General features: G+C 43.1%; 1 protein-coding gene across 1 annotated transcript; it reads left to right on the top strand.

The window, feature by feature from the left end:
- Nucleotides 1-697: 697 nt before the first annotated feature.
- GAPDH (glyceraldehyde-3-phosphate dehydrogenase) lies at nucleotides 698-6,822 on the top strand. Its single transcript, XM_032213310.1, has 12 exons — nucleotides 698-759; nucleotides 1,464-1,509; nucleotides 3,686-3,785; nucleotides 3,938-4,044; nucleotides 4,138-4,228; nucleotides 4,743-4,858; nucleotides 4,975-5,056; nucleotides 5,250-5,401; nucleotides 5,497-5,575; nucleotides 5,962-6,045; nucleotides 6,310-6,407; nucleotides 6,596-6,822. The coding sequence occupies exons 2-12, from the start codon at nucleotides 1,487-1,489 to the stop codon at nucleotides 6,663-6,665; spliced, it is 1,002 nt and encodes a 333-aa protein (XP_032069201.1). The 5' UTR covers nucleotides 698-759; nucleotides 1,464-1,486; the 3' UTR covers nucleotides 6,666-6,822.
- Nucleotides 6,823-22,722: the final 15,900 nt, after the last annotated feature.

Below are 22,722 nucleotides of genomic sequence, written 5' to 3'. Positions count from 1 at the left end.
TTCTGAATGTGTGGGTTTTGTTTTATGATCACAACTAATACAGGGATTGGAATTATTACATGAGAATAATGTTTTTTTCTAATTCCAGCATTCTCTCAACAGTGGTTAACTGAGTATCTTTGAACAAGCAAAACATGAAGGAATGCAATTTATTTCATGCTAGTTTTCATACTCACAGGATGTAATGCCTTTGGCTTACTATATCGTGTTAACCCAATCAATAGTGGGTTGCAGTACCTGCAACGTAGTTAAACTCAAACCACGACTTAATATGTTGCATGAACCTGGTGAGAACAAGATTCGTACTTTGAGCCTGGCAAACACACAAGGTTTAGGAAACGGCTTTGATTCCAAAGTACTTGTCGAGATTACAAAATGCAGCAGGCGCCAAACTCGGGAGTAACTGATTGATAAATCACCTGCCGCCATAGCAAAAGTGATCCATTTGGCATGGCGATTCGGGTCAAACAAAGCGTTTTTAGGAGTTGGGGAGGCCACCGAGCGAAGGCTTGTGGCGGGGGAGAACAAAGAGTCTTTCTCTGAGCCGGACGGAAAGCAGGGCGGGCGGGAAATGGCGCTGGGCTTGGGGATCTCCATTTGCCTCCCCTCTGCCGCCCCTTCGCGCTCTGATTCGGCGTTGGCGCCGGAGGTCGGGCCTCGTCATTACCATACCGGGCTGTATAAAGGGCAGAGCAGAGGGGGCCTCCCTTCTCACCTCCTCACTGCACTGCAGAGCTGAGCAAAGTCAGGACCTCTCGGGTAAGCGCTCCCTTTGAACGGGGGGAGCAACAGGCATTGCAACTTTGGCGGGCGGTGGGCAGTGGCGGGGCCGCTCGAGAGACGCAAGCCAAGAGCGCAGTGGTGAGGGGGGGGGCGGGTACCGTCCCATGCAAAAGACCCGGCTTGGGCCTCGTTGCTGTAGGCCGGCTAGGAAGGGGGGCGTTTATAGAGTTTAGTCGGTGCCTGACGAGACTGAACTGGAAGCGGCATCTTGCATTATGGAGAGGTGGGAGCCGCAGCCGCGGAACCAGGATGCGCGACTCCGGGGCCGAGTTTTCGGCTCCGTTGAACGGGGAGGGCGGGAACAAAAGTTTTGAGGAAGCTTACAGGTGTGTGTGTTGGGGGAGGGAGAGGAATATTCCAGAAAGGCAACTGCGCCCCCCCCGGCCCAAAGTCTCGCAGGTGTGGAAGGCGTCGCAGGCCGCCCGTCCCAGTCGGCGGTCTCCTTCCTTTCTTTCCCTTCCGCGAGGCTTCTTACTTCGCCTCCCCGTCTGCCGGCCGTGAGGCGACGCGCGTCTCTCAGAAGGGGGAAAAGTTTTCGCGGGCGAGAAACGGGTTTTTAGGACGGAGGTCCATCGGCTCCGCCATAGTTGAAAGCCTGTATGAATCTGGAGGCGGGAGGAGAGGGGAAGGTTTGGAGTTTCTGGAAGCGGCTGATGAAGTTTGGCGTCCTCTTTCCCCAGGAACGGTTTTTCCAGCGGAGAAGATGGTGAAAGTTGGTGTCAACGGGTGAGTCGAAGGGGACGGACGTGCAGCGAGCCTGCCTATGCATGGCAGGGAGCGAGGGAGGGGCAAGCGTCGCCTGGGAGCTTGAATAACTTTTCCAGCCAATAGGGGGACTCTGGTGTGGGGATGGGCCAGTATTGCTGTCCAGCCTGAATTTCTTGCAGACCTTGGGAGGCTGCAAGGGGAGCTTCCAGCCCCAGCATTCCTTTCCTTTCCAAGGACATCTAGAAGTCATCCCGACACACACCCCCTTTCCAGCAGCTGTTTCTCTACTCCAACAGGATCTGCTTGTGTCTTTCTTGGCACTCTTTCTCACTCGAGTGGCACCCTGTATAAATTTTTAAGACTGCCATCTTTGGCCTTTTTATTTCAACATGCTCTGGGGCAGCCAAAGCACATGGAGCAGGCTTGTGGCCACCATGGGTACAGGAAACCCCGGACTGACTCATTTTCCTAACCGTTAATTGCTGAGTCATTCCCACCAGGAAGCTACAATAGTTCTCTGATCTTCTCTCTATTGCTTTTAATTCTACATATGTTTCCCCCTGATACCTTTACATGCTGCAAACACAGAGCATCTCACAATATCTGCAGGGAGGATTATATATCCTTACGTCTGAAGGGCCTATTAAGAATGTGACCTTCTTGCTCTTCTTAGCAGCCAAAAACTGTAACCAGATAACTCCAGCTGAGTATCAGAGAGGACTGGCTCTAAAGTTAGTGTTTGACCTTTCAGTAGCAGGATGAGGGGGGTGTAAAGAAGGGAGTTTCAAGTAGCATTCCCCAGGAAAGAGCAAATGGGAAGATGCAACTCAAGTTCTGCCTAAGATAAATTATAATAAATCTACAAATCTACAAATCTAAGATACTTGTGTATAAAGACTGATAATGAAATAACAGGAACTGATTTTCAGAGGTTGATAGACAGGATAACATTTCTTGGCAGTTTGGGTGTTTTTCCTGAAAACCCTCTTAGTCTTGAATTTCTGAGATAAGAAACCTTGAAGCATAACTTACAGGCTTTCCATAAGGCAGCCTTGTACAGCTGTAAAACTGTAAAAGCTTCAGTTCCCCTTTATTCTTTTAGTAGTCATAAAAATCTGAAATTTTGAAAGCACACTGACTCAGCAAACATTTTAAATTTTGCTGATTTAAGAGGGAAATCCTTTCCAAACTTCAACCTGTATGGTAATTTCAATGTGTTAATGCTGCATTATTTTGCAGAGGAAAAAATGTGGATTTTGAAGGAGAATGGCCACAGGTTTGGGGGAGGGAGTGGAGTTATTCAGTTTCCTGCAAGGATGCTCTTTGTTTCAAGTACAAAGTGGTCACATGATCCTCTAAAGCCACATAATGTTTTAAGGATCACATCCCTGCCTTCCCATCCTCCATTTTCTCATTCGCCCCTTACCTCTGCAAAGAAATTGAGAAAAACTTTCTGAGCTGTATCTAAGTCTTTATTCTGGTACTGGTAGGTCATTGCTCTATAAGCCTGGTGAGTGTCTCCTTTGGAATTCTGTAATTGGCTAAGAGTAGAACAAATCAAACATGGAACTCAGGCTGTGTATTTCAATGACAGTTGCACAGTATGTCTCCGTAGGGAAGTTTTGCTGCAATTTAAAATATCAGAGAGAAGGCTCAAATAAACATTCGGTGTTAAAGCAGAAAGTCTACCCTGAATAAAGGCCCTTTGCTCAGAACTAGATCAAAGTTTATGGAATAAACCAGAAATAGTTAAAGGGTATCTTAAGTGTTTTGTAATACAAATTTCATCCTTATTTTGCATAGCCACTGCTAATAAACTATGTTAATGGTTCAGATCTTCTGCAGGACACCATGTTAATTTGTCTTAATATTTACTACTCAGTATTTATAGGCCACCTGATCAGGTAGTTATTTCAGTCTGTTTCTTTTCCTATTCAAAAAGGTGGTCCTTGATGCTTCCTCAAACTGCTTTTCTGCTCTTCCCTACATGTTGAACTGAATTAGTTATCTTAACCCAGGGGTGTCAAACTGGCGGTCCAAGGGCTGGATGCAGGCCACGCCCACCCCAGCTCTGTGAAGGGAAAAAAACCATTGTGATACATCATGTGATGGCAACGTGACGCTGCGAGTTTGACACCCATGTCTTCACCCATTCCGGAGATAACAGTTGCTTATTATATTTTTCTTCCTTTAGTTTTGGTCGCATTGGCCGTCTGGTCACCAGAGCAGCAGTCCTGTCTAACAAGGTCCAAGTTGTTGCCATCAATGACCCATTCATTGACCTGAACTACATGGTAATAATCCTGAGTTTGTCTGCTTTTTAAAGCGAAGCAATTTACACTCAATCATAGAAACATTCATATGTCAACAAATAACACTCCTCCGATGTTCTAGAAGGTAGTCCCAGTAAGCTACATCGAGTTAATGTTGTGTGTCTTAATTTCAGGTGTACATGTTTAAATATGACTCTACTCATGGCCGTTTCAGTGGCAGTGTCCAGGCTGAGAATGGAAAACTTGTCATCAATGGACATGCCATCACTGTTTTCCAAGAGTGAGTAACATCCCCTCCATTCAGGCTTTCTTTACTTGTCTAGTTTATTTCTTGCTTGCAGAGTCTAAACTGGTCCTTCTCTCTTCTTGCCAGGCGTGATCCTGCAAACATTAAGTGGGGTGAGGCTGGTGCCGACTATGTTGTGGAATCAACTGGTGTTTTCACCACCACAGAGAAAGCTAGTGTAAGTATCTGTTACAGGAGGAAGGAGCATTGTATAAATTTTTGCTATAAAGAGAGGTATACAGTTCTGATACTGATGGAAAATCTGGATGCTATCTGGATTCATAAGTGTTTTGTATTTTTTATGCAAGGAGTGGGACACGATTTTGTAACCGAACAGCAAAATTCCATTTTATTTTTTTAGAATTTAATGTGTTATGTACATATGTTCAAAATTCCTATTTCCTGGGAGGAAATAGATCCATTGATGAAGTGCTATGGTGAAACACTATTTTTGGCATTTGGACATGGCCGCTTTAAATTATTTATCTGCTTAGCGGCCTGAACTGTGAGATGGGTGGCAAATAAATTCTATAGATAAAAAATGATAAAACATTTCCATCATACTATATGGGAAAAGAATTTACATAGCAATGTGTGGCTGGATTTGTCTTAAGACTGTTGCTTGCTGTCCAGTCTTGGATTATTGGTATTTTTTAAAATATAAGGTAAAATGTTGTTCTTTTCCCTTATAGGCTCACTTGAAGGGTGGTGCTAAACGTGTTATAATATCTGCCCCATCAGCTGATGCTCCCATGTTTGTGATGGGTGTCAATCATGAGAAATACGACAAATCTTTGAAAGTTGTCAGGTGACTATAGGGGAAAGCAAGGGGGAGGGAAGCGAGGCTGTATTGCCAGAATAACATGGGTCTTCTAAAATGGTGCATGTCGATCCATTGAGTGCTTCTTCCCTTTTTTTTTCCAGCAATGCTTCTTGTACTACCAACTGCCTGGCACCACTAGCCAAAGTCATCCATGACAACTATGGCATTGTGGAAGGTCTTATGGTATGTGAATTGCATAAGCCCTAGGTAGTTCCTCTGTTTCTCCCAACACTTAAAATAATTCAGAATTGTGTTGCATACTGGTGAAATGTTAAACAGGAATGGTGATCGTATGTGTAAATTCTTCCTGTGGTACTTGGAATAAATATTCAACTTTAGGTGGTATAAATGGTCTATCCTGCTCCTCCTATTCCAGACAACAGTTCATGCCATCACAGCCACACAGAAGACTGTGGATGGCCCCTCTGGGAAGCTGTGGAGAGATGGTAGAGGAGCAGCTCAGAATATCATCCCAGCATCCACAGGTGCAGCCAAGGCTGTAGGCAAAGTCATTCCTGATCTGAATGGGTAAGCCTTCCTGAGCACAAAGTGCAAATGTTTGCTTCATAGGCCAAAACAAGGACTATGTATATCTTAACCTGAATCTTTTCCTACCTTCACAGGAAGCTCACAGGGATGGCTTTCCGTGTTCCAACTCCAAATGTTTCTGTTGTGGACTTAACATGCCGCTTAGAGAAACCAGTGAGTATTCCCATAGTAGTTCTGAGCCTGCTTTACTGCTTCTACAAGAGTAAGGTTCAAAAATCTAGATCAGCAAAGATTCAGAAAGCTCATGTAATGGTTAATCAATGCTTAGCAGTCCAAATCTGATGGTCCTTACTTTTCTAGGTTTTGGGGAATTTGTTCAAACCCAGTTATTGGGAAATGCTGCTCTTAATGTATTCGCAATCAATTTCTTTGTAACTTAAGTTAGGAGTGGGGAATTTGTGATTCTCACAATTTTGAACATGCTGTTTGAATGATAGCAGATATTGGCAAGAATGAATTGACCATCAGCTTGCTACACAATAGGAAATTGGCAGAATTCAATTATTTAATACTTCTGTCTCCCTCACTTGCTTTCTTAGGCGAAGTATGATGATATTAAGAAAGTTGTGAAGGCAGCTTCTGAAGGCCCAATGAAGGGTTTTCTGGGATACACAGAGGATCAGGTAAACTGAACATTTTTGATGATACAAAAATAACTATCAGGTCCATTAGAGTGCTTTGTAACAATTGTAGACATATCTGTAGGTAATCATAAAATATGCTTTTTCTACTCTGCCTTCAAAAAGTAAAATGTGGCCATCTAGTACAGCCAACCATTCCATCTAGGTTCATTTGATTTGGCTCATAAATATACATGGAGGCTGTATTTCGAGACTTTTCTCTTCAATGCTTATCTTCATGGGTTATAACATCTACTTCTCCCCCAGGTGGTCTCTTCTGACTTCAATGGCGATACCCACTCTTCCATCTTTGATGCAGCTGCTGGCATTGCTCTCAATGATCATTTTGTCAAGCTGATCTCCTGGTAAGTGATGGAAGAGGGTAGATGATGGCTGTTAGTTGGCTTATTGGGTTTGGGAAGAGGTGGAGGTGCAACTTTTAATATTCTACAGAACAGCAGAGGTGGGAGTATGTGGTGGTAAGCAATGGCCTCATGCCGCTGTTTTTGCTACTGCTATTTTTCTCAAAACTAAAAGAAACCTCTTTTTTTAGGTATGATAATGAGTTTGGATACAGCAATCGTGTGGTAGACCTGATGGTTTATATGGCATCTAAGGAGTAAAGATTGTACGGTTTTCTTTTTCTTACAACTTGGCTCTGTATTTTGCAGTTAGAGGCACTTTGTTCCATCTGCCTCTGAGGAAGTAGAGAGGCTGGAAGAAACGTGAATGTTTCAGTAACATCTCCCCTCTTAATAAAGTCATCACTGTCTCAAACAATTTCTTCTCTTGTGTGATAATATTGGGACTGAGGTTGTAAATAAAAAAGGAGGCTTTCCTAAGGTTGAGATCTACATTTTGCAGTACACCCACAACACATTTGCAGGCTCCAGGGTGCAGCTGCCATATGAAAATGCCTTACTTTACCTAGTATTACAATAATGAAGAATCCTTTTTTAATCCTGGAGATTGGCTTCATTAGAAGCACAGACCTTTATTTTATCCCTTCTAGAATCCATTTAAAACTTTGCTTTTCAACGTGCATAAATTTAAGAAATATTTTTATGTTATGTACCTGTAAAATATGTGAAAGTTATGATCTCCCACGTTGGGAATAGGCTGCTGATTCTCAACTAAAGTATTAAAATAGCTGAAACTTGTGCAGGCTTGTTCCCTTCCACAATCCTGAATAGCTATGCACGAGTAAGCAGTTTTATTGCACTACCTGTAGCTCAGACTTGTCAATTTTAAATTTTCCCTCGTTCCTTCCCACTGTGGACTGAACTAAGAACATATGGGTTGACTAATGCATTCTCTTCCTGCAGAACTGTATGGAATTAGGAAATGCAAATGCTACTCAGATTACATGAACCTGGGCAAGCTGAAACAGCTATACACTTCCTGTAGCAGTGGATTTAATGATATATACATTTTCATATGCAAATGTGACACATTTTGTGGAGAAAAATCCTTGTGGGGGAAATTTTATATTCTGAGATCCCTTTGACCTGCCAAAGGAGGGCTGCAATACTGGTGGGTTGTGAGAAGGGCCTTGAACTTCCTAGCTGTAGCCCCGGCCCTGTTTCCTGCCCAGATTTATAACAAAGCTGCTGGTTATCGATTATTTCTGCTGTTGTCATCTGTTCTGGAAGAATGAACATACTTTGAGTTGGTTTCCCTGCTACCCTCATCTACTCATGTGAGATGGGCTCCCCCAGTCTGCACAACCTACAAACCTGAATATGATCCTGATGGCAATGAAGATGAAGGAAGAAGAAAAATATGCCTGCCTATCTGGAGTCCCTTCATTTACCCGAAAGGGATTACAAAGTGAGCATTTGGAGTCTGGAAGTAAAAACACAAGATTTGTGTTTTTCATGAATAATAAATATCAATTTGATAACAGTTTGCTGACATTGTAAAACCACGAGAAAGTTTTAAAATTCCATGTGTCCAGTTATAAATATTGGGGAGGGGGACTAAATCATTGACAATGTAGAATGCATTATGTGCAGAATTTAATTGCCTTGGAGGTCATTTGTGCCAAAAAGAAAAAAAGGGAAGAATAACTTTAGCATTTTTTCCCCATCATGCCTGGTATCTTGCTTTGAGTCAGTGTTGTGTTGACGCCTAGTGACAGCCTGGACATGATCCTGCAGTTTTCTTTCCTATTTCTTTTTAAAACATTTTTTATTAAATAAGAATTCTATAGAATAAAATCAATTTAAATTTAGAAGTGAAGTATAGAAAAAAAGACAGAAAATAAAAAATAATAAAGTGACTTCCGATCTTAACAGCAGTTATATTTTATCCTCTCTAAGTTAACAATGTAATATTCTTTCCATGATCTCCCCTTTCTAATATTCAAATCCATAAATCTCAAATACATGTTTTTATTTTTTTGGCAAAAATATCCATAAGAGGTTTCCAGTCACAAATAACTGATCTTTAAGAAAACGTAATTTTTCCATCTCTGGTAGTTTCATTTTCACCAATTCCTCTGTTGTATTTCTGGGTTTTTTCTACCATATTTCTAATCCTAGTAAAGAGTTGTGTCATGATTAAGAAGACCTTTTTTTTTAAATGAATTATATTTTTATTTATTCCTACCTTTATTATTTTTACAAATAACTCAAGGTAACAAATATATTGGACAGCCTTCTTTGCAATCATACTTGACCTACATGTGTGAGTAACCTGTTCATAAGTTTCAAGTAATGCCAGGCCTTCATTACAATTTCTGTTTTAAAGGAATATATGCAATTACCAAACATAACTACTTTAGGATGTCTGAAGATTTTAGCTATGACTCTGATGTAGCTACTATCATGGAGGTTAACTTTTTTTTTTAAAAATGTTGCTCTTGCCCTTTTTTCTCAGCCTATGCAGCCCTTCTGCTCTCTTGTGAGCTGGTATTTTATGTAGCTTGTGATTTGTTGAAGGTTAAACCAATTTCTATGAGCCAAAAAAATTAAAATGGTAAATTCTATGCCTTATCACCCTTCCCTCCTCTCTTAGGCAGTTCTATTGAACTCCTGAGAATGCAAGAAATGTTATATAAATAGCAGTAAGGGGCATCTGCCCCCTTGGAAAAGGGACATAATAAAGCACTGTAAAAATACAGATATTAAATTAACTGGTTAGGAATAACTGGCTACCCATTTGGGAGACAGTAAAGTTATCATCACTGAGCTCCAAACCTTGAAGGCAATCACAAACCAGCACATCTCTACTCCATTTAACAATTTTTTATTGAAATGTAAGCACCAAACTCCACCAAGTTCCTTTAACTCCTTTAGCTTCAACTGAGAATCCTCTAGATGGCTCTCCAGGGCAATAAAATGTGATTTAATATGCTGGCAGTGATTACAAGAACGGTGGATCCAGTGTTCCTGGAGTTTTCTGTTTTCTGCACCCCACCCTGTAAAGGGAAAGGCACATCATTTATGCCTCCAAACCGGGTTTGCCTCTAGCAATAGGTTTTCCCAAACCAGCATATGCTGCAGCAGCATGTTGAATGTGAAGTTCTGTGTGAGTTTTGGCTGGAAGAGGGAGAAACGTGGAGCAGAGAGGGCCTGCAAAGAAAGGACATGCAGGCTCATCTTAGAACATTTTTTTAAAATCAGCATTTATACCCTGAAGTGAATCCTTCCATTCTGTAAAAGTTGAAGAAGCTTCTTGGTTGAGGAGTGAAACATGTTCAAAGAAAAAACAAGAACGTCCAGTTGTCTCTTGAAAAAAAGCACCTTTGGGACACCCTGAAGTGACAGGACACTATTTGTGGAGTTGCAGCACACTTGTTATTGCAAGGTAAAGATTGGTAATAGCACTGTGATGGCGAACCTATGGCACACGTGCCAGAGGTGGCACACAGAGCCCTCTCTGTGGGCACGTGCACCATCACCAGCTGCTCTTCTGGATTATCTTTGCACAATATTGTAAAGGTGAAGAAACACTGCAAGGTGAAGAGATAATTAAGAAGTTACTAGACTAGTGATGGCACGCACACTGGAGTCCTGGAAACTCGAAGACCAGCTGGCCGGTGTGCATGTCTGCACCAAAAACCAGCAGACCAGCTGGCTGGTGTACGCATGTGGACTGGCCAGCTGGTCTTAAGAGTTTCCAGGGCTCTGGCGTGCATGCACACATGCACACACATTCCAGTTTGGGCACTCGGTGCCAAAAAGGTTTGCCATCACCGTACAATTGCAGATTCTATTGCTTTTAAGAACTACTACAAGAGCTTGTGGTTAGATGCATTAGAAGATTTTAAATAAACTCCTTAGATGTATGAAATGAATGAGTTTCTCTTTTTTTAATTATTGAACAGGCCAAGGAAGAACAATGATTCTCAGTGAAGATTAACTATTGTGAAAAATATTTTAAACATGATTCGGGGTGAGGGGTGGACCTAAGTAAAATCAAGTTAACAATTTTAGATGTAGCTGTGCTTTCTGGCACAGGGCACCACAAGTAACAGTTGACATTTGGGCACTTGAACAAAACTAGCTCATGAAATACGGAGACCAGGGAAGTCTCCCAGTAGCAAACGGGATTAGTATAAAAATTTGGCAAAAAGCTCTTAGCTGCTTCAGCAAATGCAAATCTGTATCTGCAACATGGCTTCCAATCTGTTCAAAAGGAAGTTCTGCTAAGGGAAAATTGAAAACAGAAAATAAAGACATTCCAACCTGTCTGATAGCGGATGAGAGCTGAAAGTGAAAAGATGTTTCAATACTTCAGAGATGTGAAAAGAGCCACTTAGACAGCCCAACTTTTATTGGAACCCATCTAGAGAAGAGTTACTACTTCATTGGGTATTGGATACACTGTCAGCATGCCCTTGCTCTGACAATGTTCTTCCTCTCAGTGTTAATCTTGAAACACAAGGCTTAATTTTGTGCTTTATGCTCTGCAGCCCTGGACATTTTAAAACTCTCTTCAGGCTTTGTTCGTTTTGTTTCGTTTTGTTTATTGGTTTTGTATGCCGCCCTCTCCTGAAGGACTCACAATGAAACAGGGGAGGGGATAAATAAGACAATACAAACAATATTAAAATACACAACAGTCAGAAATGAAGTGGGGCTGGATACGTCAACAGCCCCCAGCCTGCTGGAACAGCCAGGACTTGGTAGCTTTACAGAAGGCCGGGAGGGTAGTAAGGGTCCGGATCTCCACGGGGAGCTCGTTCCAGAGGGCCGGAGCAGCAACAGAGAAAGCTCTCCCCTGGGGGGTCGCCAGCCGACATTGGCTGGCAGATGGGACCCGGAGAAGGCCAAGCCTGTGTGATCGAATTACCTCTTTGGGAGGTAATTGGCAGGAGGCGGTCTCTCAGGTACCCAGGTCCGATGCCATGCAGGGCTTTATAAGTAATAACTAGCACCTTGAAGTGAGTCCGGAGACCAATGGGCAGCCAGTGCAGCTTGCGGAGCATAGGTGTAACGTGGGTGTACCTAGGTGCACCCACAATCACTCGCACGGCTGCATTCTGGACTAGCTGAAGTCTTCGAACACTTTTCAAGGGCAGCCCCATGTAGAGCGCATTACAGTAGTCCAGTCTTGAGGTAATGAGGATGTGAGTGACTATTTGAAGTGCCTCCCGATCCAGGTAGGGTCGCAATTGGTGTACCAGGCGAACCTGGGCAAAGACCCCCCTGGTCACAGCCGACAAATGGTGATCTAAAGTCAGCTGTGGATCCAGGAGGACTCCCAAATTGCGAATCCTCTCTGAGGGGCGTATAATTTCACCCCACAGACTGAGAGATGGAGTAATTAGCCAATCTTTGGGAGGAAACATCAATAGCCATTCAGTCTTGTCGGGATTGAGTGCGAGCTTGTTCATTCCCATCCAGACCCTAACAGCCTCCAGGCACTGGCACATCACTTCTACCGCTTCACTGAGTTGGCACGGGGTGGACAGATACAATTGTGTATCGTCCACATATTGGTGATATTTAATCCCGTGCCGCCGTATGATCACACCCAGCAGCTTCATGTAGATGTTAAATAGGAGGGGGGACAGGACCGAGCTCTGCAGCACCCCATAATTGAGGGGCCTATGGGTTGACCTCTGCCCTCCGACCAACACCGACTGCGACCTGTCCGAGAGGTATGAGGAGAACCACCGAAGAACGGTGGCTCCCACCACTGTTCCCTCTAAGGTGCGCGCCTGCGCGGCGGCGCACATCGCAAAAAAAGCCCGTGCAGCAGATTCTATCTGCCGCGCAGAGTTTTCTGTAAAGCAAACGTGGGGAAGTCCTTTGCAGGCGGCTAGAACTGGCCGCCTGCAAAGGACCTCCCCAGATTTGTTTTGAAGAGCACGGCTCTTCAAGTCCATGTTCGGGGGATCCCTTGGAGAGGGGATTCCTTCCTGCGACTGCGAGACCCCGCCCAGAAAATGCGGAGAGTGGCAGTGGAGAGTGAGTGGGTGCGTGGGGAACTGTTTGACGCTCTCGTTTCACCTTGTTTCTCTCCCCCCTTCCCTCCCAATCGTCAATGCATGAGTTGGCCCGTCTCCGTTCATTTGGCCTTCTGCTCGTCCGTCTTTCTCTACCCGCCTCTGTCTAATAATTGCTGCCTGGACTCGCTTTGCCAGCGAAGGCAGGATTGGGCCTCGCCGGCTGCTCCCGCCTGATTGGCTGGGCTGGATGTGGCCCACGGACCTAATTTCCTTTCCTGTCTTGAAGGAACGAGGGAGGGGGAGGAGGGGGAAACGCGTTGGTGATGGCTTCATCCAAAAGCCTCAGCTCAGCTGAGCTCCGGACTGGGGTTTTTTTTTTTTGAAAAAAATATATGCTGGCTTGTTTCTTCGAAGCCTCTCCATCGAACTCGGCCTGATGGGCTCTTGGTTTGTGAGACAGGGTGTTATTGTGAGCTCAGGGAAGAGGGGAATCAAATTACGCCCGGGCCCGGGGTTGGGATCCGTATCTTGTCGGTGGGCACAAAAGGCAGATGCATCTCCACGCAGCTGCCCCACCTCCCCGGGGAGCGGCAGGAATGATAGGCAGCGCCAGAGTGGTCACCCTGGCCGGAATCTTCGGGCCCATCTGGGAGGCATCCGGGTGGAAATCTGGATTTGAACCTCTCCTCCTGTTTTCCCCCTCCCTCTTACATGCCCCCTTGGTGCAGCGGGCTACTGCCGGCGAAAGGAGTGGGGCAAGCGACATTGCACAACTGGGTAAATTATAAACCACAGATTTTAATCCTATTTAATTTTTAATGGTATCAAATTTAGCTATAAAGTGGCCTTACCTACTTTTTTTCCCCTGGGCCTGCTAAATTCTGGTCCCTGGTGATACAATGAGTTAAATGCATTCTGGGCTGGATTTCCTATTGTGCAATTTGTGTCATGGACTTAATCATTTTAAATTCCATAAAATGCCAGTACACATCCTTTCTGCCAAGAGATCAGAAAAAACAATGCTCGAATCTTCTGATATTTAAATGATTTATAATGTTGTTTAGATATATAATTTGGATTACATTTGAAAGCTATGCATTGATTAAATACTACAGAATACAAGCAGTTCTTTCTTTTTTGGTTTTAGAAAAGGATAATTCCCCTTTTAGCCAGGCTTTTTGAATTAGATTATGGTGATGTTAACACCAGTTTTTAAGTAGATTTCAAATTTTTAAAAAAAAATCTTTTAGCTGCTTTGAATACCTTGGAGATGAAAAGATGGGGTACAAACTTAAATAACAAAAAAATAGTACATTCATTTTGAAAAATAAATGCAAGACTTGATTAATTTCATATCTTTATTTAAAATAGTTTTGGCATGGCGTATGATTTTATTGACTCAGTTGGGAAAGATGTGGATGCTGTATCTGATTCTGAGGTATATATATTCTTAAGTAACATAACATAGCATATAGTCCAAACTTGCTAGACTATTTAATTGATCTTACTACTTTAAAGGGGGAGAGTTTCATGATAAATTATTTTATTACATTTATGTTGCATTTATATATTATATTTATTACATTTATATTTCACATTATATATTTGTATTGTTATTTTAGTGTTTATTGTCAATTTTGATAGATATTATATTGATATATCAATACTGATTTTACTCATACTAAATAACAATTACTGCTATTATTTATCAGCATTAAATATTTACAGTTTTTAATATTGAATTAGTCGTATTTTAGAATAATAGGATTATCTTTTAATAGGATAATTGGCAAAATCTAATTCAAATGTGATGGGTTGCATTCCAAAGGAATGTGAGAGGGCAGGTTGCCTGCAAAATGCCAGGACCCAGGATCCTGTTGGTGCCATGTCTCTCTCTAGCCAGTCTAACAATGTAAAAGCTGAGCAGAAGTCTTTTTTTTTTCAGGGTGAGCGGAAAAGTATAGTGTTTGAGTGGCACTTTTCATGCCTGGCATTCATCAGGCTGAAACCTCGCTCGCAATCGGCGCTTGACGCTTGGAATGTTGCACAAATGTCCAGCAGACGTGACAGCAGTTCAAACTGTTGCTCTCTTAGGTGCTCAGGCATGAAACTGTGCCGCTCAAAGACTATACTTTCCCGCTCACACTGAAAAAAAATTAGAGGGAACATTGGCTCCCACTCCCACCTCTCGCAACCGTTGCAGAAGGATACCATGGTCAATGGTATCGAAGGCCGCTGAGAGGTCAAGGAGCACTAGGATAGAGGACTGACCCCTATCCCTGGCTCGCCAGAGATCATCGATCAGCGCGACCAAAGCAGTTTCTGTGCTGTACCCAGGCCTGAAACCGGACTGAAAGGAATCCAGATAATCGGTTTCATCCAAGGACCGTCGGAGTTGAGAGGCCACCACTTTCTTGATAACCTTCCCTACAAAGGGGAGGTTGGAGACCGGACGATAGTTGCTCAAGATGGCTGGGTCCAGAGACGGTTTCTTCAGGAGGGGGTCTCACCACTGCATCCTTTAGGAGGAGCGGGAAGGATCCCTCCCGTAGAGAGGTGTTAATTATCATCTGGATCCAGCCACGTGTCACCTCCCTGCTGGTTGAAACCAGCCAGGAAGGGCACGGGTCCAATATACAAGTGGAGGCACTCACCGCTCCCATGGCCTTGTCCACTTCCTCAGGCGCGACAAGTTGAAACTCATTCCATAAACTCCGCTCAAGACCTTCCCCCGGTACCTCGGCTGGTACTGTGCAATTGGAGTCCAGGTCTGTCCGAATCCGAGCGACTTTATCCGTTAAATATTGGACAAATTCCTCAGCTCTACCTTGCAAAGGTTCATCCGCGTCCCTCCCTTTCAGGAGGGAGCGGGTTATCCTAAACAAGGCGGCTGGGCGCGATTCAGTGGACGCAATAAGAGCGGCAAAATGCGAACATTTCGCCGCCCGTATTGCCACAAGATAGGCTCTGATATAGGCTCTCATCAGTGCTCAGTCTGACTCAGATTTACTGTCCCTCCAGCGGCATTCTAGGCGTCTCTTTTGGCGCTTCATCTTCCGGAGTTCCTCGGTGAACCAAGGAGCTCTCCTGGACAGCTACCTCGGAGAGGCCACAAAGGCGCAATCCGGTTTAGAGCCCCCGTCGCCGCTATATTCCAAGCAGCGACTAAGGACTCGACCGGACTGTGGACGAGAGTGTCAGGTATCACTCCAAGCGCCGTCTGAAATCCCATAGGGTCCATCAGGCGTCTGGGGCGGAACCACCTAATTGGTTCCTCCTCCCTACAGTGGGGGATTGGTTTCCGAAAGTCAAACCTCAGTAGGAAGTGATCCAACCATGACAAGGGCAAGATCTTAATACCCCTCAATTCTAGATCACGCCTCCACTGCTCCGAGAGAAATACGAGGTCAAGTGTGTGACCCGCTGAGTGAGTCGGACCCCAGATTACTTAGGGTCAAGTCCATGGCTGTCATGGAAGCCATGAACTCCTGCACCCCATCAGAGCGTTCACTGAGCATAGGCAGGTTGAAGTCCCCCAGCTGGGGAACTCCACTGCCAGCTCGGCTATTGACTCGAGGAGCGAGGGGAGGGCTGTTGCAACGCTGTTGGGAGGTAGGTATGTTAACAGCATGCAAGCAAGTAGGCTTGTCTCCCTACTCTTATTGTTTTGGACCAAAGACACCTAGATCACTTAGTCTCTTCTCCTCGGGTTTAGCTTCCATTCCTTGAATTAACTTCCAATCCTTCTGCATCTCAAAATATTTCTTAAAGTTTAATGCTCAGAATTAGAAACAGTACTCCAGGTGAAGCCTGACCAATTAATGTAGTGGAATTAATGCTGCCCTTACGGAGTTTCCTGCACCTTTAAAACAATGGACTACTACAGAAAATAGATGCAGCATGAGTTAGCAGAAGCACTCTGCACCATTCCTGCAGGAGGAGGAATGGCAGAACCTGGGGGCAGAGTTAAAAGAGGAATCAGCCTGGAATCTCTACATAGCCACAACAGAACTAAATCCAACCCTCCTTGATTCTATTGACCATTATTTAGCACCAAAATAGTGCTGACCATTAGTTGAGACTATTCCAGGGGTGGGTTCCCGCCGGCTAAATCCAACCCTCCTTGATTCTATTGACCATTATCTAGCACCAAAATAGTGCTGACCATTAGTTGAGACTATTCCAGGGGTGGGTTCCCGCCAGCTTTACTGCCAGTTCATTTGTGCGCACACTGAATGTGTGCTGTGTGTGCATGTACAGTTCAATTAAAATTGTTTTGCACATGCGCAGAACTTAAAAACAAGATGGTGCCGATGGCGGCAGTGACCGGGGAACCAGTTTGGGCGCGTGGCAGGTTCCGGCGACCCAGGCTGCCATACCACTACCGGTTCGGCCAAACTGGGTCAAACTGGTAGGAACCCACCTCTGGACTATTCCTATGCATAGGCATGGATAGCAATAAATCAGTTTAATTGGACTTTCATGTGTGGACCTGATCTTTCTTGCCTGACAATTCCTGGCCTTTTGCATGTTTCCATGTGATATGTCTTCAGTTGGTTAGTTGAAGCTCTCGGGACTTTCACGCCTTATCTCCTCTTACACAGTTCCTTTTTTCCCCTTGTCTCACATTCACTTTTGGGGTTCAGATTCTTACCTGACTTGCTCTCTCTTCATAAAGGAGGAGGGCACAGTTCTTAGCTGTAGAGAAGCTTAAGTAACTCAGCCTACAAAATACTTTCTTACGAAAATTTGGAAACTATATTCCTACTGATGCTGCTTAAAACTGTATTTGCCCTTTTAGCTGCCAAAGTCTTTATCATGCATATTGATACTGAGCTAGGCATTCCTCATCCTGTCTCTGCATTTGATTTATTTTTTTCTCCTCAGTAAAGAGCTTTGCATTTCTCGCTAATGTTATGTTATTTTGGGCCCATTTATCTAACCTATAAATAGTTTGAATGTTTCTATTTTTAGATTGCTTGCTACTTCTACTGAATTCTATCATCTGCAAATTTTGATAAGCATTGTGTCATCCTCATCTACTCCATTAATTAATATTATAAGAAGTACCAGGCCTAAGGCAGAACTCTGTAACTGTACAGTTAGTTCTTGACTTACAACAGTTTATTCAGTGACCAATCAAAGTTACAAAGGCGCTGAAAAAAGTGACTTATGACTGTTTTTTAACGCTTACAACTTTTGTAGCATCCCCTTGTCTGTGTGATCCAAAATTCAGATGCCTGGCAACTGCCTTATATTTATGATGGCTGCTGTGTCCCAAGATCATGTGATCGCCTTTTGCAACCTTCTGACAAGCAAAGTCAATGGGGAAGCCATATTCACTTAACAACCATGTTACTAACTTATCAACTGCGATGATTCACTTAACAACTGTGGCATGAAAGGTCGTAAAATGGGACAAAACTCACTTAACAAATGCCTCACTTAACAGGGTTCAATTGTGGTGGAGGACTACCTGTATGCCTTACTCCAGTTTGATGAGGAATCACTCATAAGAATACTTTAAATATAGTCTTCTAGTGAGTTCTAGCTCCACTTAGTTAGATGTGCCATTTAACTATAAATAACTTACTAATAAAAATATGATGGACACAGTCAAATCTCTTGCTAGAATCAAGTATACTAGGGTATCCTACAAACTACCTGGGAATTTATTCAATCAAATACTAAGACAATATTGATATGGCAAAACGTGTTCCTGACACATAAGTTGATGTCTAATAATTTCAGGCTACCAAGACATTCTCATCTCTTATGATCCAGCCAATGTCAGCTTCCAGTCTTCTTTTTTAAAGACAAAACCAAAACTTGTCCTTTTCAGGGGGATTGTCTGGGATGCTTATTCACCTTACATTCTTACCCTGGGCTCAGCCCTCTGACTGTTGCTATGGTAGTTGCTCCCCCCACTCCCACCCCGTCCCTCAGGGGCCTTTCCTCTGCCTTCTAGAATAACACAGCTAGATCAGCCAGATCATCTGCAGGTTTCTTCATGTAGGATTTTTCACGTTAACGTGACCTGCAGATTTAAAGTTTAAGCCATTTAAAAAAAAAAAAAAACCTATTTGTTTTAGCATTGAATCCCTATTCTCAGTATTGAGCATCAGCCTTGTCCATTCTTACTGCGGTCCACAGTTGTCTGGTAAAAGTCACACCCTTTGGAATTAGACTGAGCCAAAATAAGGGTTTTTTTGGTTACTTGTCACTCCATTAAATATCTTCACTAAATATTGATGTACTCTGTCCTATTTCAGGAGAAGCCATATTTGTTCTTGGCATCTGGCCCAAACTCTACCGTTATTAACACTTTATAAATCTAGGTCACTCTGTAACTTGGGGTTTGAAGCTGTTTTTCTTTCCACAAGTACACATTGGTACTTCCAGATATGTATCTAGATGTGTGTCTTGTGTCCGCATGCGGGCTCATGCAACTTCAGCCTTTTTCTGCCGTTTCCCTTTTTTTCTGTGAATATACTTATAGTTTTTCTTTTATTTAAGAAACTCATTTATTCTGAACTATTTTCAATTCTTAATGAAATCCTGCTTTTTTATATTTATTAAAGTCATATTTACTTTCTCTCTCTATCAATAATGTCAACATCACCACTAATTTTATTTTATTTTTATTGTGCTTGGGTAGTTATAATATTACGTTGCCCCAAGTATTGTCTTTTTGGTGAATGATGGGCTATAATTCATTTTTTTAAGTATACTTAAACATGCCCCAAGGAAAAAATTAAAATAAATTTATAATACAAACATATTAAAGAAATAAATAATAACGCAGAAGTTCATATTTAAAAATACATTGGGGGCATAGGAATAAATGCATGAGCAACTTTAAGAAAAAATAAATCATGAGATTGGATTTATAATAATTATATAATTATTACATACAAATAATTATGGACAAATGAAACATTTTTGCCATGTACAAAACTGAGGAAGAGACAAGGGAATTAGAAATGTTTGAAGCAAAAACAGAAAAATAATAACTGCATCTAGCAACAATATCAAAAAAATGTGCCATGGCTTTTTTCTTTTCTTTTTTTTACAGAAAAGTATGATTTAATTGATGTGAACCCTTGTCATAAGTACCCCAAATATCTGGAGAAGTATGAAGTCCAATAACCTTAATGTCATTTGTGTCTCTCCCCACTAATTTTGATTAGTTTAGCACAAACAATGAGGTTTGAGGGGACACTTGGCACAATATTCTGCTTCAGACTTCCTTGGTTGAGGACCAGTCCTGGCAATGTTGTTGTTACTGCAGTTGTATCTCTGAGTGCTGATACAAGGAGAGAGAAGAGCACTTTTTACAAGGTCTTGTACAACACTTTGCACTAAGTGAGCATCAAAGATGTGGATCCTTGAGGAAAACTATCCAGAGTGATCCCAGAGGGACCCAGGCAGAATAGACACTTAAGCCAACGGTCCAAGCCAGGATTTGGTGGCTACAGGCTTATGCTGGGCATGACATACCTGAATTAAATTTTTCTGAAATGCTTACCTATATTTTTCAGAGTATAAGAGGGACCTTTCCCCCCCCCCAAAAGAGGGTGAAAATTTAGGTGAGTCTTATACACCGAATGTAGCCCTACCCATCCACCAGCCCCTGCCATTTGGTCTCTGCTCCCAGCAATTTACCTCTTTGCAGCAAACCGGGGCTTGAGGAGGCTTCAATAAACTATAGCAATTCCTGCAGCCTCTAACAGTTGATGATGGGAGAAGTTGAAAGTGAAACTTGCTGTTTACTCCACCTGGCAAATTGCTGGGAGGCAGGTTTTTTTTTCTTGTGCTAATCAGGCTGTTTGCTGCAAGGAGGTAAATCAACAACTATAAATGCCTATATAATATTCAAATTATTAGACTTATTTTTTAAAGACTGCTTTATTATTGTTCTAGATGACATAACAAATTGAAGAAGCTTTTTAAAATAAATGCTTGATCTGAAGAGGCCAAGTGCTATTGTTTTTAAAAGTGCTATTCTTTTAAAAGCAGAGAATAACTATACTTCCAGAAAGCACATTTTAACAGCATCTGTACAAGTATAGTTTGAAATGTAACACTACAGTGTATATTGTCAATATTGTTTGTTGCAAGGAGGCAAATTGCTGGGAGGCAGAGGCAGATATTTTTCCCTTGTTTTCCTCCCCAAAATCTAGGTGCGTCTTATACTCCGAGCGCCTTATACTCCGAAAAATACAGTACCTCTTCTATTGCAGAAATGGGAAGAATACTTGACTTCTTCCCTTATTTCTGGTGTTGGAAAAAGCAAGGAAATGCAGGATGGGTGAGCCAGCAATGTTAAATATGTAGGAGCCCCAGTCATGAGATTGAAGGGCTATTTAATCCAGCAGGAAGTAACAGGCCAGAAGATACCCCTGAGAAGCCAAGTCAGACTTAAAGGCCACTTCCCCCCACCATTCTTGATCCCAGAAGATCCAAGTATTGAGACTTACTTCCATTTAAATGTGAAGCTGAATAGTTATAGCAGAGGCCAAGGACATCTCGTAGCTGAGAACTCCATCAATTAAGGACTGTACATTTTTATGTGTCCTAAATCTCTTATTAACTTTCACTGGATTGCCTTAAATTATTATTCCTCTGTGTAATGTTTCGCTACCATTCAAGTTTTACTACCTTTATGATGTCACATTCTCTGTCTTTCAAGCTTAGAAAGCCCAAAGAACCGTTCATTCCCCTCTTAAGAGATACACTATATTGCCAAAAGTATTTGTTCACCCATCCAAATAATCAGAATCAGGTGTTCCAATCACTTCCATGGCCATAGGTGTATAAAATCAAGTACCTAGGCATGCTGTTTTTACAAACATTTGTGAAAGAATGGGTCGCTCTCAGGAGCTCAGTGAATTTCAGCGTGGAACTGTGATAGGATGCCACCTGTGCAACAAATCCAGTCATGAAATTTCCTCGCTCCTAAATATTCCACAGTCAACTGTCAATTGTATTATAAGAACTTGGAAGTGTTTGGGAATGACAGCAACTCAGCCATGAAGTGGTAGGCCACGTAAACCCATCCAACATCAGTGTGTGACCTCACAAATGCCTTTCTGGAAGAATGGTCAAAAATTCCCATAAACACACTCCTAAACCTTGTGGACAGCCTTCCCAGAAGAGTTGAAGCTGTTATAGCTGCAAAGGATGGACCAACATATTGAACCTTATGGATTAGGAATGGGATGTCACTTACAGTAAGTTCATATGTGAGTAAAGGCAGGTGGGCGAATACTTTTGGCAATATAGTGTATTTCCCAGTTTGTATCATGGATTTAAATTTTGGAGGTTTTGCATTATTGCCTCACTTACACTTCTCCCATCTGGAATTTTATTGCTCATCCACCATGTCTGTTTGTGGTTTGTATATACCCTTGTGAATAATTTGGGATCATCTCGCCCGCAGTCCAGCGGAGACTCTGGTTGCTGCTTGGAATTCAGCAGCGGCAGGGGCTCTTAACCGGATTGCGCCTTTACGGCCGATCCGAGGCAGTGGATCCAGGAGGGCTCCTTGGTTTACTGAGGAACTCCGGGAGATGAAGCGCCGAAAGAGACGCCTAGAGCAATGATGGAGATCCAGTAAGTCCGAGTCAGACCAAGCGCTTTTAACACCCAGCATCAGAGCTTATCTCCGGGCAATTAGGACGACTAAAAGAACACACATTGCCTCTCTGATTGCTTCCGCTGAGTCGCGCCCAGCCGCCTTGTTCAGGATAACCCGTTCCCTCCTTAATAGGAGGGATACGAGCGATCCTTTGCAAGGCAGAGCTGAGGATTACATCCAGTTCCTCGCGGATAAAGTTGCTCGGCTTCGGACGGACCTGGACTCCAATTGCGCAGAGCCAGCTGAGGCACCAGGGGAGAATCTGGCAGGACATCACTGGATTGATTTTCAAGCTGTTACCCCTGAGGACGTGGACAAGGCCATGGGAACCGCAAGTGCCTCCACATGTGTACTGGACCTGTGCCCCTCCTGGCTGGTCGCTAACAGCAGGGAGGTGACACGGGGCTGGATCCAGGAGGTTGTTACCGCCTCCCTTCGGGAGGGGTTCTTTCCCCCCACTCTAAAGGCGGAGGTGGTGAGACCCCTTCTGAAGAAGCCATCTCTGGATCCAGCCATTTTAAACAACTACCGTCCAGTCTCCAACCTCCCCTTTGTGGGGAAGGTTGTTGAGAAGGTGGTAGCCTTTCAGCTCCGGTGGTCCTTGGAGGAAACTGATTATCTAGATCCCTTCCAGTCAGGA

Source organism: Thamnophis elegans, chromosome 3 (genome assembly GCF_009769535.1).
Source record: "Thamnophis elegans isolate rThaEle1 chromosome 3, rThaEle1.pri, whole genome shotgun sequence".
NCBI classification, from domain to species: Eukaryota; Metazoa; Chordata; class Lepidosauria; order Squamata; family Colubridae; genus Thamnophis; species Thamnophis elegans.
The sequence above is the reverse complement of the archived record's forward strand: the minus strand, read 5'-3'. Positions and strand labels throughout refer to the sequence as shown.

Bases quoted from the DNA above. Each gene is read 5' to 3' on its own strand.
- GAPDH (XM_032213310.1), top strand. From the start codon at position 1,487: ATGGTGAAAGTTGGTGTCAACGG. The intron at 4,045-4,137 runs GTGAGTAACATC...TCTTCTTGCCAG, and splicing joins GCCATCACTGTTTTCCAAGA to GCGTGATCCTGCAAACATTA. The intron at 5,057-5,249 runs GTATGTGAATTG...CTCCTATTCCAG, and splicing joins GCATTGTGGAAGGTCTTATG to ACAACAGTTCATGCCATCAC.